We start from the raw sequence: 17,305 nt of genomic DNA on the forward strand, positions 1-17,305 counted from the left end.
GCGTCGTCGTACATTGCCGGGAGATGAACTCCAGACGGGGCTCTTAGACTCAGTCATAGCCCCCAATATATGACATGAAGCGAAGGCAAAATTGAAGACCCAAACTAGATGGGAAAAGAATGCAAGTGAAGTGACCAAACACAAAACGTACCTCGCCATTATTCCACGTCAGAACAACCTCCTCGTCTCGTTCGATGGCCAGCATGGATCCAGAACCTTCGATGTCCACTTCGACCTCAATATCCTCCTCAACCATTCTAGGAAGAAATTATAAACAAATTAAAATCAAAGCATATAAAAATTTCTAATTATTGTAATCTTTAAATTATAGCAAAATGTCTATCCAGTTTAGGACTACACCTAATCACTCTTGATTGTATCTATGTTATGCTAATCATCAATCATTCTCTATAAGATGAGCATGATAATACAGTACTGTCCCGTACATGTATATAAAAACTATTTAATTTCATGAATGCAGTGTTTAAAGTACACCAATTGTAAAAAAAAAAAAACATGTAGCGACAGAATTCTCCTACTCTCCCAAGAAAACATAATACTTGTAATACATCTGGTAATTCTATCGGTATAGAAATAAAACTCCAGACTTCGTTACGAAGACCCTCACACAAAAACAGCATCACTAACGAAACTACTTGATAAGTAAAAAGTGCCACCACACACTATCTTGAAAACTCCAGACAAGTATACTATAAAGAAAACATTACCTAGGTGCAGTATCAAAAATTATAACTGCAACCAAAAATACAAAATATAACTTTAACCCTTTGAGCGCCATCCCCTCAACAAATGATTTAGGCCACTAGCCTGAGGCCTATTTTTGGATATTTTACTTATCTTAGCACCAAAACTCTACAAGCTAGGTCTTTACAACATATATTGTCATATAGCTGATTAAATATCCTTTTCATTGATATATAATGTTATGTATTTTTTAAAATTTTCATATACCGTAAATAAATAATAAAAGAGAAACTGGTACTAGATGCAAATTACGCCATATGGCGCAGGAGAGAGTAGTTTTCAACAGACGTAAGTCAAGTCTTATGACGCTCAAAGGGTTAAAAAGAAAAACTCCAACACACACTCAAGGTTAGAAACAGTTTCTTGTTGTACAATTCCTAAAAATGATCACAGAGTAGTGGTCCACTCACATCACTCAGTCAGACAAAAAACCACAGAATTTCTTCTTAAACAAGATGAGAATTGGTGTAGAGCAGTGGTTCCCAACCTGGGGGAAATTTCCCCCTGGGGGGAAATTTGAAGCTTCCAGGGGGGAAATAATTACACTACCTACTAACTAAAACAAGCGGAAAATGTCCTCATAGTACGTGCGGCAATTTGTTGTTAGCCATTCAATTGTGATATGATCATATCAGTTCTCAAAGACATGATATTCAAGGGGAGAATTGGAGTGTCATGCCCATTTCTGAGGCAGGCGAGTGGGCATGAGGGCTGGGCGGGGCATAAAGGGGGAAATCTGGATGGTTGAACTGGGTGCAGCGGGGAAATGACAGAAAAAAGGTTGGGAACCACTGGTGTAGAGTAAGGGACTGATCAGTAGCTCATTGGTTTGACAAAATTAATGTTAGTTAGGTTAACTATGGAAATAATTGTCGATGAAGTAAAGTTCAGAGAATTTGGGCAGTAAAAACCAGAAAAGGGGCTTGGCAGATAATTCAAGAGAGGTACTAATGGGAGAAAAAAGCAGGAACAAGTAAAGCGGAATATTAGGAAGTGGAGGAGGTGGTTATGGACCCAAGTGATCTGGTAATGCCTACATACTGAGGTGCACTTATGGCCCTACCTACCTAAACAGTGTGATAAAACACAAGAAACCGTTAAAAGAGTGACAAGACAGCAATGAAGTACTTATTATAAATATGTTTCAACAGTTGATTAGTAACATTCCTACAACAGAACACAATTAGAAAATCCCAAAAGGAACAGTGCCACTTTAAAAAATACCAAGAAGACAACAGATGTAAAAGACGAATTCGGACGTTGCAACCAAACCCAAGATAAGACGCCACGTTACATATTCTAAACCACTTTAAGAACATTTCCCTTGATAGATAGAAAGAGACCCACCGGTTCCGCCCGGGAACACCATTACGTCGCACCGGCAACAAGTATCGCCAGAACTTTTGACGAAACCTGAGACGACAAGAATTCTTTCGTTATAAAATCTCTTGGAAGTTCCAGCCAAAGACTAATGTTTATCAAAAAGAAACACTCAAACTGCTACTATCTCAAATAAATCCTTCTGAAACAGAACAAATCATTGCATGTTTCTCAAGGACTTTACCCTCCAGTAAATAATTTTTGAGGTGGTAACTACAGGTTAGGATATAATATCACCATCATTAATATTAATATCAATTTCATCACTACTGTTCTTATTAGTAATACTATAAAATTTCTATTAAAAAAAATTTATGAAATATTTAATCCATACTTTGATATGCTGGAAATCTTTCTGTTTCTTACAAAATTGCCTTTTTCAAGGCTCAATATACACAGCATTTTTAGGTTTTATTCCAGCTTTGACCAGATTGTGGAATGAACTTCCTAATATAGCAATTGAATCAGTGGAAATTCATAAGTTCAAACTTGCAGCGAATGTTTTTATAATGAACAAGTCGACATAAGTCTCTCTTCCAAGTTTACTGTATCCTGCTTTTCCAACTAAGGTTGTAGCTTGGCTAGTTATAACAACAATAGGATATTAATCATAGCAATGACATAGGCTAAGCCATAAGCCATTATTTTTTATGGAAAAATTCATATAATAATAATTTGAATTAATCAATATTACTACTAAATTTGGTAACATATCATTAAAAATATTTATAATAATTTGTACTGTATAATTTATCAATATGATAAATAAAACTAGTGAGACATCAGGAAAAATATTATAAATAATAACTTGTATCATAATTGAGTAAAATAATATTGAAAATAATAATCATGATAATAATAATTAAACTTGGCAAAAGCAAAATTAATTTTGGACTGATAAAATAATTCTTTCAGAATCAAAAGCCAAATAAAACAGTATCTGAAAATCTTGATAAATTTCGTAAATTTACAAGGAAATGCCTTAATTTGGGGAAAAGGGGTGGGGGGGTTGGGCTTTGTCGTAACCCCCTTGCCCTGGTGAGTTGGTGGTAAATTTATAGGTATATTTACATACCGGGTACTTTAAGTTTCTGACACTGCTTTGGAGGCCAAGTCGGCATTTTCTAAAAGGGGTTCGCATCCACCCTTAGCCACATCACTGAAAACCCCTTAACCCTTTTACCCCCAGGCTATTTGGAAATTTCCAACCCTTAAGCCTCAGGGGGGTTATTTTTTTCCCAGCATATTTTGCTGTATATTTTTTTTAAATTGCTCTAAAAGCCTTAATTTTTGTCATAGAGAGGTCAGGTTGGTCTCATTCTCTTGAAAAATGCCTGAATTTTCTCAAAAAATTATCAAAAAAGTGAAAAAAAAAATTTTTATAGCACATTTTTGAAAGGACGTACCGGTACGTCCATGGGGGTAAAGGGATGGCTTTTGTGAAACGTACCAGTACGTCCTTTGGGGGTAAAAGGGTTAACAATAATATAATACATGTTGACAGTTTGCATATTCCAAGAACCAAGGACAGCTGTAACTTGTACATTTCTAAAAAATTCAATTTAACTTACCTGGTTTCAATCAATATGTCTCTGTTCTTCTCACTAAACACACTTTTACAAATCAGCTCTTGTGTCCTAGGGATGGCCTGATTATTTGATATACACAGCACCTGGAAATAGAATACAATAAATAGTATTAAAGACTGACCGTACATGCATATAATCAGCACCCAAGCCCCATCAAGTTAGGACCTGGGAGGGCAAGATAATGGCTGCTGCAAGCTCAGCCGGCACAACATCTATAGACTCCCCCAAAAGCCATATCCTCAGCTCACAAGGATGGTGAGGTTCCAGACACTACAAGAAACTATCAGTCTTGAGTGGGTCTCAAACCCCAGTCCAGCAGATTGCCAGGCAGGGATGTTTCCTATAAGCTTTATAATTGCTTTATAATTGACGGTTCTCTTTAAAATTCTACCAAAAATTACTACTAAAATAACTGTCTCAATGAAATTGAACTGAAAAAATCCATATATGCAAATAAGCAAGTTCAAAACTGTATTATCTTCAGACAAATAAGTTAAAATCAACAATGAAAAAATCCTTTTTCTATATATTAAAGTTGTAGATATAAACTGACACTACAACATAATGTTAAGATTCTCAGTTGAAGAAGCCAGAGAGCAATGCCAGGGGTTACAAATTTCTCAAGGACAATTTACACTCAAAATTTAACGCTAAGATAAATCTAAATCCAAATGGAAAATCTGAAGCTCATAGAGATAAAAAGAAAATTACAGAACGCACGAGTCATACTTAGCACTACTGTATACTTGTCATCATAAAACATACCTTCAAATAATCAAGGAACCTCCAATCCCATTTCTTCATGTTCTTCCGCACAAGACCCACGAAAGTTTCGATCTCAGTGGCGGTAATGTGTATCTCGAGCAACTTCCGATTGTTGTGGAGGAGAGCGGTGATGGTTTCTTCGGCCAATATGTCGATACCAATTTGCTTTTGCATGAAACCGAAGTGTTGAGCAATGTGTTCCTGTAGACAACATGGCAAACAATAAATACTGTAGTACAGCGAGCGGTCCGGTCCACTGATATGGATTGGGTTCGAGAGTTTGTGTTATATAGCTGGGTTCTGGTGCTTTTGTTATGCTAATTAGTACTCAAATGTTGCTGAAGAAAAACATTCAGTCACACTATAACTTAATAGTCAAGAGTGGATGGAGAACAACAGAGAAGAATGGAAGTTGGAACACAGGTATCAGTAGAACGATACAGAGCAAGGGTAGCTAGGGGTAGATGAAATGCTGCAAAGACCCTAAATAATGCCTGCAGTACACCACCTGAGGTGCAATGACGGCACTAGCCCCCTTCGGAGCTTTTGTTACATAACAAAGACCTTATAGGAGCCATTAATCATTCCAAATGACTCCCTATCTATGGAACTCTAATTTTCACACTTTAAAAAAAGGTACTTTCATTTAAATCAATTGTAATAATGTGGTACGTAAGTTAGAAGACCTGCTAAGGTGAGAAATGGCAAAGTTGAGAGAAAGTTTAACAAGTATACAAAGCTAAATCTAAACAACATACAAAATACAAAGGTAACTTTCCTTAACTTTATTATAGTGATGAAGTTGAGCAACCTTAATTTGCAAAATAAATACCATAAAAACATTTTTCTAGCGTTCCTCCATACCTGATTTTTTCTATATCCTTGCTGTGCCAGGAGGAGCAGCCTGTAGCAGAGACGAAAAATGGTCTTGTACGCGGAATGTCGAGGATCGTTCAGTTCATCAGTGCGAAGTAGAGGACCGTCGCCTCCCTGAGTTTCGGTGAAAGGCGCTTGTAGAATCTTGAAAATCTGAAATAAAAAGTAAACCACTGTAGATGCTTAAAAATTATGTTGTATACTAGTCGCAAGTTCAAATAAAACCTGACTGTTCCTAAACACAAAAAAATATGGTGTTCGAGATTATTGAAAATTGTAAAAAAGCAGAGCAGTGCCATAAGACACTAAGTTACAATTATGATAAGACGGAGAGGATCAAAAGAAATGAATAAAAACTATTAGTAATGCAAACAACAAAATGACCAAGAGAGCAATCAAGACTGCCATTCCTCTCCCTTACCTGTTTCAGTATGTTTTGTTCTCGTAGCAACTTTTGTCGATCCCTGTTTGGATTTGTAACTTCCAGAGCGAGAGCCGAGGAGTCATTCTTGTTCTGCTCGTGCTCCTTCTCAGCAATGAAATAAACCAGATCCACCAGCAACTGCATCAATGACCTAATTAGAAAAAACGAGTGAATTAGTTGATGGTGCAATCAATAGTTTAAATTAGATTTATGATTTTGGACCAGAATGCTCGTCACTGGGGACTATAAGGCCAGTCAGTACAAAAGGGCAACTGGGAGGAAACGCAACAGGTAACATATGCAGGATAAAAAATGGAATTGGAAATGGAGGAACAGTAGAAGGCAAAATGGCAGTGCAGCCAGGGGCCACAACGATGATGCCAAGTCCTTTAAATAACGACAAAAGTGCACTGCTTGAGATGCACTTGCGGCACCACCCACCCCGTAGGGACTCCCATTTAATAAGCTCCCTAAAAGGTGCCCAATTACAGACTGCTCATACTAAACAATAAACATTTCAAGCATCTTGTTTCCAGGAAGAAATGCTTGTTATTCTAACTAATCTATTCCCACATAATTGTCAAAATGCCTTTTAACATTATCTTGATCTTATTTTACTTCCTCAAATAAAATATACCTCTAAGTCTGCCTAAAGTTCATTTGAGTTGTCTGGGTGAACTACTTTCAAAATAAAAAAATTTCAAATTATGTACTTCATTCATCAAGTAGAATAAACTGTTTTTTTGAGATTTCCAGTTGAAATGGAAAACACTAAATAAAATATACAGAACAAATGTTGCTTTAGGGATTCAGTGCGCAAACCTTACAAAAGCCATTTATTCTAAGTAAGGCCATCATATAACAGCATGTTTAAGTGTAAATGCTGCGCTGTGTTGCCACACTTGGCAGCTGATTATTAGGGAAATTTCATACACATCAGAAAAATGTGAGCAATTCAAAGACGAGACAGAAAAGTTTTGAATACCCTAGTGTAACCAACACGAATACAAGACGAACACGACTTTGAAGACGAGATTGAAAATTTTGGGAAAGCCTCGTGTGATTCTGGCATTACATTCTTTCATCCATCCATCCATATACCAAGGCACTTCCCCCAATTTTGGGGGGTAACCGACATCAACAAGAAACAAAACAAAAAAGGGGACCTCTACTCTCTACGTTCCTCCAGCCTAACCAGGGACTCAGCCGAGTTCAGCTGGTACTGCTAGGGTGCCACAGCCCAACATTCTTTCAGAAAACAAAAATTAGAGCAGCACCTCACTATAAGGGGAGGCAGGTTTTAAGTGTGAAAAATGCAAATCTCACCTCCTTTCGGGCTGGGGAAGTGCTCCCTTTTCTAGCTTCTTTGCTGGCTTCGACAGAACTTCACCGGCGTCGTGCGCAAAATCCAAGTCCCTGACTTCCTTGGCATGAACTGGTACGAGAGAAAACGCTTCTTTGTCCTCTTTTATTGGGGCACAACCAACCTGTTTATTGTGATAGATTTGTTCAAAGATTCAAAATTATGTTATTTTCATTAGTAAAATAAATTTTTGAATATACTTACCCGATAATCATGTAGCTGTCAACTCTGTTGCCGACAGAAATCTACGGTCGGGATACGCCAGCGATCGCTATACAGGTGGGGGTGAACACCACAGCGCCATCTGTGGTCAGGTACTCCAGTACTTCTTGTCAACACCACCTCAATTTTTTCCTCGGTCCACTGGTTCTCTATGGGGAGGAAGGGTGGGTCAATTAAATCATGATTATCGGGTAAGTATATTCAAAAATTTATTTTACTAATGAAAATAACATTTTTCAATATTAATCTTACCCGATAATCATGTAGCTGATTCACACCCAGGGTGGTGGGTGGAGACCAGCATACATGTTAACAAAGAAGCTAAGTATCCCGTATTTTATTTTATTAGTTATTCAAAAATAACATAAAATAAATAAGTACCTGGTAAGGAAGACGACTTGAACCATTACTCTGCCTTTATTAAGTACGTCTTCCTTACTGAGCGTAGCGGTCCTCTTAGGATGCTGAACGACTCTTAGGTGCTGAAGTATAAAGGGCTGCAACCCATATTAAAGGACCTCATCACAACCTTTAACCTCGGCGCTTCTCAAGAAAGAATTGACCACCCGCCAAATCAACAAGGATGTGGAAGGCTTCCTAGCCGACCGTACAACCCATAAAAAGTATTCAAGAGAAAGGTTAAAAAGGTTATGGGATTATGGGAATGTAGTGGCTGAGCCCCCGCCTACTACTGCATTCGTTGCTACGAATGGTCCCAGGGTGTAGCAGTTCTCGTAAAGAGACTGGACATCTTTGAGATAGAATGATGCGAACACTGACTTGCTTCTCCAATAGGTTGCATCCATAACACTCTGCAGAGAACGGTTCTGTTTGAGGGCCACTGAAGTAGCCACAGCTCCCACTTCATGTGTCCTTACCTTCAGCAAAGCAAGGTCTTCTTCCTTCAGATGAGAATGTGCTTCCCTAATCAGGAGCCTGAATAGGTAAGAAACTGAGTTCTTAGACCTTGGAAGAGAAGGCTTCTTGATAGCACACCATAAGGCTTCTGATTGTCCTCGTAAAGGTTATGACCTTTTTAGATAGTACCTAAGAGCTCTAACTGGGCAAAGTACTCTCTCCAGTTCGTCCCCCACCAAGTTGGATAGGCTTGGGATCTCGAACGACTTAGGCCAAGGACGTGAAGGAAGCTCGTTTTAGCAAAAAACCGAGCTGCAAGGAACATGTAGCCGTTTCAGATGTGAAAACTATGTTCCTGCTGAAGGCGTGGATCTCACTTACTCTTTTAGCTGTTGTCAAGCACACGAGGAAAAGAGTTTTTAATGTGAGGTCCTTAAAAGAGGCTGATTGGAGAGGTTCAAATCTTGATGACATAAGGAACCTTAGGACCACGTCTAGATTCCAGCCTGGAGTGGACAACCGACATTCCTTTGAGGTCTCAAAAGACCTAAGGAGGTCCTGTAGATCTTTGTTGGTGGAAAGATCCAAGCCTCTGTGGCGGAAAACCGCTGCCAACATACTTCTGTAACCCTTAATCGTAGGAGCTGAAAGGGATCTTACGTTCCTTAGATGTAACAGGAAGTCAGCAATCTGGGTTACAGTGGTACTGGATGAGGAAACTGCATTGGCCTTGTACCAGCTTCGGAAGACTTCCCCTTTAGACTGATAGACTCTGAGAGTGGATGTCCTCCTTGCTCTGGCAATCGCTCTGGCTGCCTCCTTCGAAAAGCCCCTAGCTCTTGAGAGTCTTTCGAAAGTCTGAAGGCAGTCAGACGAAGAGCGTGGAGGTTTGGATGTACCTTCTTTACGTGAGGTAGACGTAGAAGGTCCACTCCTAGAGGAAGAGTCCTGGGAATGTCGACCAGCCATTGCAGTACCTCTATGAACCATTCTCTCGCGGGCCAGAGCGGAGCCAACCAACGTCAGCCGTGTCCCTTTGCGAGAGGCGAACTTCTGAAGTACCCTGTTGACAATCTTGAACGGCGGGAATGCATACAGGTCGAGATGGGACCAATCCAGCAGAAAAGCATCCACGTGAACTGCTGCTGGGTCTGGAATCGGAGAACAATACAACGGGAGTCTCTAGGTTATCGAGGTAGCGAACAGATCTATGGTTGGCTGACCCCACAGGGCCCAAAGTCTGCTGCAAACATTCTTGTGAAGGGTCCACTCTGTGGGGATGACCTGACCCTTCCGGCTAAGGCGATCTGCCATGACATTCATATCGCCCTGAATGAACCTCGTTACCAGCGTGAGCTTTTGATCTTTTAACCAGATGAGGAGGTCCCTTGCGATCTAGAACAACTTCCACGAATGAGTCCCTCCCTGCTTGGAGCTGTAAGCCAAGGCTGTGGTGTTGTCAGAGTCCACCTCCACCACCTTGTTAAGCTGGAGGGACTTGAAGTTTATCAAGGCCAGATGAACCGCCAACAGCTCCTTGCAATAGATGTGAAGTGTCCTTAGCTCCTGATTCCATGTTCCCGAGCATTCCTGTCCGTCCAAAGTCGCACCCCAGCCCGTGTCTGATGCGTCAGAGAAGAGACGGCGGTCGGGTTTCTGAACAGCCAAAGGTAGACTTCCTTGAGAAGAAAGCTGTTCTTTCACCACGTGAGAGTAGACCTCCTCTCTTCGGAAACAGGAACTGAGATCGTCTCTAGCGTCATGTCCTTTATCCAGTGAGCCGCTAGATGATACTGAAGGGGGCGGAGGTGGCGTCTCCCTAACTCGATGAACAGGGCCAGCGATGAAAGTGTCCCTGTTAGACTTATCCACTACCTGACTGAGCATCGGTTCCTTCTCAGCATGCTCTGGATGCAATCTAGGGCTTAGTAGATCCTTGGGGCCGACGGAAAAGCCCGAAAAGCTCGACTCTGAAGATCCATACCCAGGTAGACAATGGTCTGGGATGGGACGAGCTGGGACTCCTCAAAATTGACCAGGAGGCCCAGTTCCTTGGTCAGATCCATAGTCCATCTGAGAATCTCCAGACAGCGACGACTTGTGGGAGCTCTTAAAAGCTAGTCGTCTGACGGAGCCGGACACAAGATCATGGTACTGCTGCACAGTCTGTGAACTGTCAACCATGGGGAAGCGAGGAAGTACAGCGACAACCCGAAGCTGTCTAGACTGTCTGGGTCGTACAGACAACTCCTTATCGGGTTGCTGAGGTTGCCGCACTGCGTCACAACAAGTCACTTCTGCTGGTTGTTGAACGTCTTCCCAGTGACACACTGACTCCGTAAACAAAAAATCCTCTAACAAGGACTAAGCTTGGACTGCATGTCTTGCAACAAAGCTCAAGGTCTATGGGAGCAGGTGTGGTAACAGACGGGGTTAGCGACTGAAGTGGAACCATTACCCTCCCTGGAAGCATGTTATGCTTAAATAAAAGTCCATAGGAGGCTAAGCAGCTAAAGGCTCCTCTCCAAATGACAGAGTCCTCGAGGGAATATCAGAAGGAGGGAGAATAGCACTTTCTCATCTACAGGAACCATATCCGAGAAAAGCTAAGTTCTCTCAGTGAGGGTTTCACTAGTGCAAAAGCAGCAGACTAGAAGGCAACGTTATGAAACTGCTTGACAGTCTAGTGAGTTGGCAACAACCAAAGATGTGTGACTGAGGAGCATGCGGTAAGGTATGCAGAGCATGCTGTATGTAGAGCATGCTGTAAGGTAAGCAGAGCATGTTGCATGGCGTGCGGCTTATGCTGCATGGGATGAGGCTCATGCTGCATGGGATGAGGCTCATGCTGCATGGTATGAGGCTCATGCTGCATGGGATGAGGCTCATGCTGCAAGGGATGAGGCTCATGCCGCATGCGTTGAGGAGGATGCCGCATAGTATGAGGCTCCTGCTTCATGGGTTGAGGCGGTTGCCGCATAGCATGAGGCTCCTGCCTCATGGTTTGAGGAGGATGCCGCATAGCATAAGGCTCCTCATAGCATGAGACTCCTGCCTCATGGGTTGAGGAGGATGCCGCATAGCATGAGGCTCCTGCCTCATGGGTTGAGGAGGATGCCGCATAGCATGAGGCTGCCTCATGGGTAGAGGAGGTTGCCGCATAGCATGAGGCTCCTGCCTCATGGGTTGAGGAGGATGCCGCATAGCATGAGGCTCCTGCCTCATGGTTTGAGGAGGATGCCGCATAGCATGAGGCTCCTGTGAGGTTCCTGCCTCAAGAGTTGCGTCTGCCTCAAGGGTTGAGGAGGTAGCTGCGCAGAGAGAGGCTCATGCTGTGAAGAATGCGGTTGCTGCATGCGTTGAGGCGGCTGCCTCATAGCATGAGGTTCCTGCCTCAAGAGTTGCGTCTGCCTCAAGGGTTGAGGAGGTGGCTGCGCAGAGAGAGGCTCTTGCCTCAAGAGTTAAGGCTCTTGCCTCAAGAGTTGAGGTTCTTGCCTCAAGAGTTGAGGTTCTTGCCTCAAGAGTTGAGGCTCTTGCCTCAAGAGTTGAGGCTCTTGCCTCAAGAGTTGAGGTTCTTGCCTCAAGAGTTGAGGTTCTTGCCTCAAGAGTTGAGGTTCTTGCCTCAAGAGTTGAGGCTCTTGCCTCAAGAGTTGAGGTTCTTGCCTCAAGAGTTGAGGCTCTTGCCTCAAGAGTTGAGGTTCTTGCCTCAAGAGTTGAGGTTCTTGCCTCAAGAGTTGAGGTTCTTGCCTCAAGAGTTGAGGCTCTTGCCTCAAGAGTTGAGGTTCTTGCCTCAAGAGTTGAGGCTCTTGCCTCAAGAGTTGAGGTTCTTGCCTCAAGAGTTGAGGCTCTTGCCTCAAGAGTTGAGGCTCTTGCCTCAAGAGTTGGGGCGGTTGCCGCATAGCATGAGGCTCCTGCCTCAAGGAAAGTGGAGGTTGCTGCATAGCGCTGGTACCTGGCAACTCCCAATGCGGCAGCTCACGCATGGAGGCAGGAGGAGCCTCAACATCATACGTCTGGCAGGGTGGGCTGCGCAGAGGTGGAGGAGGTGTGCTAACCTTCTCTGCCTGAAACTCCTGCATCAACACCGCAAGCTGAGACTGCATTGTCTGCAGCATAGACCACTAGAGTTTAAGAAAGACAACAACAAACGGAGCTACTGTCCGTTGAGACTGAGGGTCTAAAACAGCTGGTGCGGCAACAGACGGAGTTACTGCCTGTTGCGATACCACCTTGCCTCTCTGGGAGGTGTGCAGTTGTCGTACTGCAGCAAGTCCGAACTGACCCAGTGCTAAGGGCACCACCTAGGAGTTGGACTTGCGCGGAAGGGACCGACTTGCACTTAAAAGCTGCAAGATTTGGTCCATGGTTTCTGCGAGAAACCTCTTCCGCAGACGAGGAATAAAAGGGCTCTCTCGTCTTTGTGTGGGTGGGGTGATCACGTCGGCTACGTGAGTTGGTTACACCCGAAACCACGGAGGGAAACGTCTGTTCGTCGATCAAGGCCTGATGAACCCATAAGTCCTTCGACGTTACTTCTCCCCTGCTTGGGAGCTTGTAAGAGGTCCCAGACTAGGCGAACAACTGGCACGAACAGACGAACCCTCGAACGCAACACTGTAACACTTTGCGCTTATCACTTTATCACTTTTGATTTTCTGTTTGCACTTATTTCACTGAACTCGAAACTTTAAGTGGTTTGTACCTGAAACACGCAATTCTATCCTTCATTAAAAGTTAGTAATTGCGAAAACAGTATTACAATGTAACAGAAAAACATAATGAAAGATAAATAATTCAGTGGCTGGAAAAGAGACTAAACACTAGATCAAATAAACTACGTTTAAAATCTCTCACCGCATAAAGCCTGAGAACAAGAATAAAACTCTAGAAACGTTTACCTTCTTCCCCTAAAGAGACTAGGGAGAAGAGCAAAAACGATAACAACGTTACCCGCTTGAACGAAACGTTTATCCTCCTCTCTCTCCCTCCGTCTCTACTCTCTCTCTCTCTCTCTTGACTTAGAACCTGAGAGATGAGCCCAATTATATATATCGTTAAAACATATTATTGTTAAAGGAAAAAAACTGAAAGATTTCCCAAATAAAAAGTTCCTTTATTAGAATTAAAACCATTTAAGCTAAGAAAGAATGAACAAAACGATAGAATCGTTCTACTCTTACTGCAACGTGACACCGTGAATACTCTCTCTCTATCGTAACGATAGAGCGCAAGTTGAACGTTCTGAACGTCAACAACTGCAGAGACAAAACAAAACGTTAGTTCAACTTTGAAAACAGTACGAGACTATCAAAGAAATTCTTTCAAAAACATTAAAATAGCATATGTTAACAGGTAAAAACGAAATGACGGGCTCAATGTTAATTAACTTCGGTTCCAAGAAAAGACCGCCTACTATTAGGAAAGGTCGAATATAAACAAATATAAAAATTAATTTTAATAAGTTTATAATAAAAGGAAGTTAATCGAAGAGGCCTATAAAAGGCGGAGAGATATAAAATAAATCTATAACTTTTGTTAAGCAAAATTAAGAAAGAGAGTCTATACTCTCTTCGACACCAACACTTCCGTCTAAGGGAAGGGTCGGCCATTAAAAGTGAAAGAGAGTTCATACTCTCTTCGTCACCAAAATTAAATCAAAAATTAAATCAAATTAATTCCAAAAACTTGCTAAGCTAATGATAAAGCTTCCTGAATAGCGAAGGCTAAACTCTAGAGCAAATACATCACCAAATCGTGAGCAATAACTCCAGAATCAACAGCGTATCCATGTAGGTCTAGCCGGAGGCACGACAGAGGAAAAATTTGAGGTGGTGTTGACAAGAAGTACTGGAGTACCTGACCACAGATGGCGCTGTGGTGTTCACCCCCACCTGTATAGCGATCGCTGGCGTATCCCGACCGTAGATTTCTGTCGGCAACAGAGTTGACAGCTACATGATTATCGGGTAAGATTAATATTGAAAAATATAGATTCGTCTAAAGATTCAAAATTATGTAAAAATTTCAGTATAAAATAATCTTATAATACAATTTGGAATTTAAAGTATAATATTATTTATAATAGTTGAATAATTTCTCATAAATATAAAAAAGGCAACATTATAATTAACCTAACACCTAATACTGTACCTGTAAATGTTATCATGAATTGCTTTTACCATAGAAAATTATATCTTAAAGTTATAAGGTCTTAAACAAGTACACTTAACAAATTCTTAAGAAACTACTTAAAAATCGTCACAACTAAAATAAGTATTTACATAGTTCAACTATCTTTTAGAGTTTCTAAAAATTTATGATCCAATTTTAAGAAATGAAATAAATTCAAAATATTTTTTTAATCGTTTCTCAACGAAAGGCGACATAATGTCAAAGAAAAGTGAACAAAAACACTAACAGGAGGTTACCTTGACTATAATTCAGACCTTGACTGATTTAGTGATGTAACAATTCACAGTCACTTTATATTCCAACAACGTATAATACGATAAACTAAGCCCTTTGAGGCCCTTCAGTACTAACAGAAAAAGTGCAACAGGAGAAAAACCCTGCAATTGCAATATGAATTAATATTTAAAAGAGGTTTGACTGCAATATGGATAATATGGGAACCGAGGTGAGGTAGAACAAGTAGCAGGTGGGTGCCTAAGGAAAACTTACCTTTGACATAACGGGTTTTTCTTCATCTTTGTCTATAGGAATTGAGGTAGAATGGACCCAAGTAGAAGTGCAGTAGTGGTGGAGCCTGACGTACGACGACTGAGGCACCATTGAGTCTCCTCGGATGAGTGTGGTTGGTTCGAGCTCAAAAATGGAAGCGATGTCATAATTGAGAGGCACAGAAACCAGCTGGTACACCGATCCACCGTTAGGATCTGGGAAGAGACAGTTTGTAATAGGTAAAATTGACCCTTCATATGAAAATTTACAATAGTAAAAAGACGTTACTCCCTTTTTACTCTAAATACATATGTCGTGTTGATTATGACTATTTCATGAATACCTGTAACAAATTTTAAACGGCTGAGCTAAATTTATGGTCTTCCCAAGATTACAGTATTTATATAATAACTTTGCCCGGTAAGTGTGAAGTGATTAAAAAAATGCATGACAACAAGATGAGAGACAGAAGACACTGTAGCTAGGCCTCACTTAGCATACAAATGTTAAAAAGACTAAAATACCCATAATACAGTAATACAGTAATGTTTCTGTATTATGTGGAATTCTAAGTATGGATGCCTAATAAAACCTATAGATTTTCTGATAAAAACAAAAGTACTGTTTGAACTTCTATCATAAAATCCCGCACCTCTCAACTTAGTTCTCGTGGGGTCAGGCGTCAGATCGTCGTCAATCTCTGCAGCCAAATATTGTCCTGTTGCCAGATGCTTAAACCTAAATAACGAATTCCAGTGACCAGCTCCACCCCTTGTAGGATCATGTTGGACAACCTGGAAATCAAAATTATTATTTAAAAATGAGAGCATCATCAGTATGAAGTCAAGAGACAGACTTTATGAACAATTGTTATTTTGGTTTTTGTTTATCCCCTCTTATTGAGCAGATTAGCTAGGCCACTAAAATCTCATACGGCTGGTCTAAGATATTGATTAATTAAATGTACGGTTGAAAAATACAGCAAAACAAAGTAGTGGAAGTTGAGCATCTAGTAAGAAACAAATAAAAGGGAACGGTAGAGAAGTAAGAAACGTAACTGGGGGTGATGGGAATCAGAGAAGAATCTTTAGTACCATATACAGTGCACCATTCTAGGTACACTTCAAGCAGGGCTCCAACACCTATAACAGGAGAGTTTGTGAGCAGTTACAGCAGGAATAAGTCAAAATTTCCCGGTCAAATTGGCTGACATAAAGCAGTAATTCAAAATATTTGTAATCCCCATCTGGGTAAAACTCAGAAATATAACTAATATGACTGTATTGTTATTATCATTATTTCAGAGAACAGTACTTAATCAATTATTGGATTACAGTCATTCTTTCACATTGTTTGCACTCTATTTCATTTATGTATAATGAGAATACTGACAAATTTTCTTGATTCTAAAAACAGCAAATTATATCATTAAGATATTATTTGTATTTTATCTTTAATTCATAAATAAAATTACTTGTCATAAATACTTACAATTTCAGTAATCATTTCAGCCACTTAAAGTAGCCTAAAAATTCAAAAGGTTATACTATTACAGGTACAATATATCTGTTTTGTAAAATAAGTCACCTTCTTGGGGCTATAATGTTAACAAAGGGAAATATATAAGCTATCATAATAAAATAGCCTTTTAACTTATAAATACTATAAGCTGCATTGTCCATATTTCAAACTCAATTGCAAAAGAGAATATCTGGCAATCAACACTCAGAACTGCTGGAAATTCCGGCAAACAGGCAAAACACGAGAGTAAAGACAACTAAAACGCCTAACTCGGAAACACAAGCCTTGGCATATTAGTGACTGACAGACTATCTTCACTAACCTCTACTTCCCACAGAGCTTTACTGGAGGTAGCGGCTGTGGCAGTTGTACGTCCAGTTGTCCTGAGAAAAACGTGCTGCTTCTTTTTGTACTCGTCCATGGTCAGGAATTTTTCCTGTTCGGCGTGAAACAGACGGATCACATCTCCACCTTTCAAGACGCCTTCTTGGTTTTCTCGATGTTCCATGAAGAGCGAAATCTTCCAACAGGTGTTGGAATTTAATACGTTCACCTGCAAGGTATTAAGGAACCGTTAAAAGGGTTATGCAATACTGATCTGGAAAGATTTCTTGAGAATTTACATCCCAGAGGTTACACATTTCAGTCAGCTGTAATCATCTTGAGTTGGTAATACCCATTACCCCCTTTTCACTTAAGATGCCACATTCAATTGCCTTATGACAGATAATAATCATACAATCAATGTTATCATACCTTGGACTACGCAATGGCCTACGTAAGCAATTCCTTCCACGGTATGTGTCGATTTCACTCACTTGAGAGTCAACTTTTACACACTATTTGTTACAAATCATATAT

The 17,305-nt window shown here is 40.8% G+C and overlaps 1 protein-coding gene across 1 annotated transcript in view; it reads right to left on the bottom strand.

Annotated features, from left to right (window-relative positions):
* Positions 1-17,305, bottom strand: part of Itpr (Inositol 1,4,5,-trisphosphate receptor) — a 232,608-nt gene that overhangs the window by 156,377 nt on the left and 58,926 nt on the right. The window contains 10 exon segments of the mRNA XM_068356085.1: positions 152-257; positions 2,113-2,178; positions 3,717-3,817; positions 4,500-4,700; positions 5,364-5,528; positions 5,797-5,950; positions 7,126-7,286; positions 14,924-15,138; positions 15,576-15,717; positions 16,767-16,997. Of these exon segments, the coding sequence (XP_068212186.1) occupies positions 152-257; positions 2,113-2,178; positions 3,717-3,817; positions 4,500-4,700; positions 5,364-5,528; positions 5,797-5,950; positions 7,126-7,286; positions 14,924-15,138; positions 15,576-15,717; positions 16,767-16,997 (1,542 nt within the window).

This window comes from Palaemon carinicauda, chromosome 32, assembly GCF_036898095.1.
Source record: "Palaemon carinicauda isolate YSFRI2023 chromosome 32, ASM3689809v2, whole genome shotgun sequence".
NCBI lineage: Eukaryota > Metazoa > Arthropoda > Malacostraca > Decapoda > Palaemonidae > Palaemon > Palaemon carinicauda.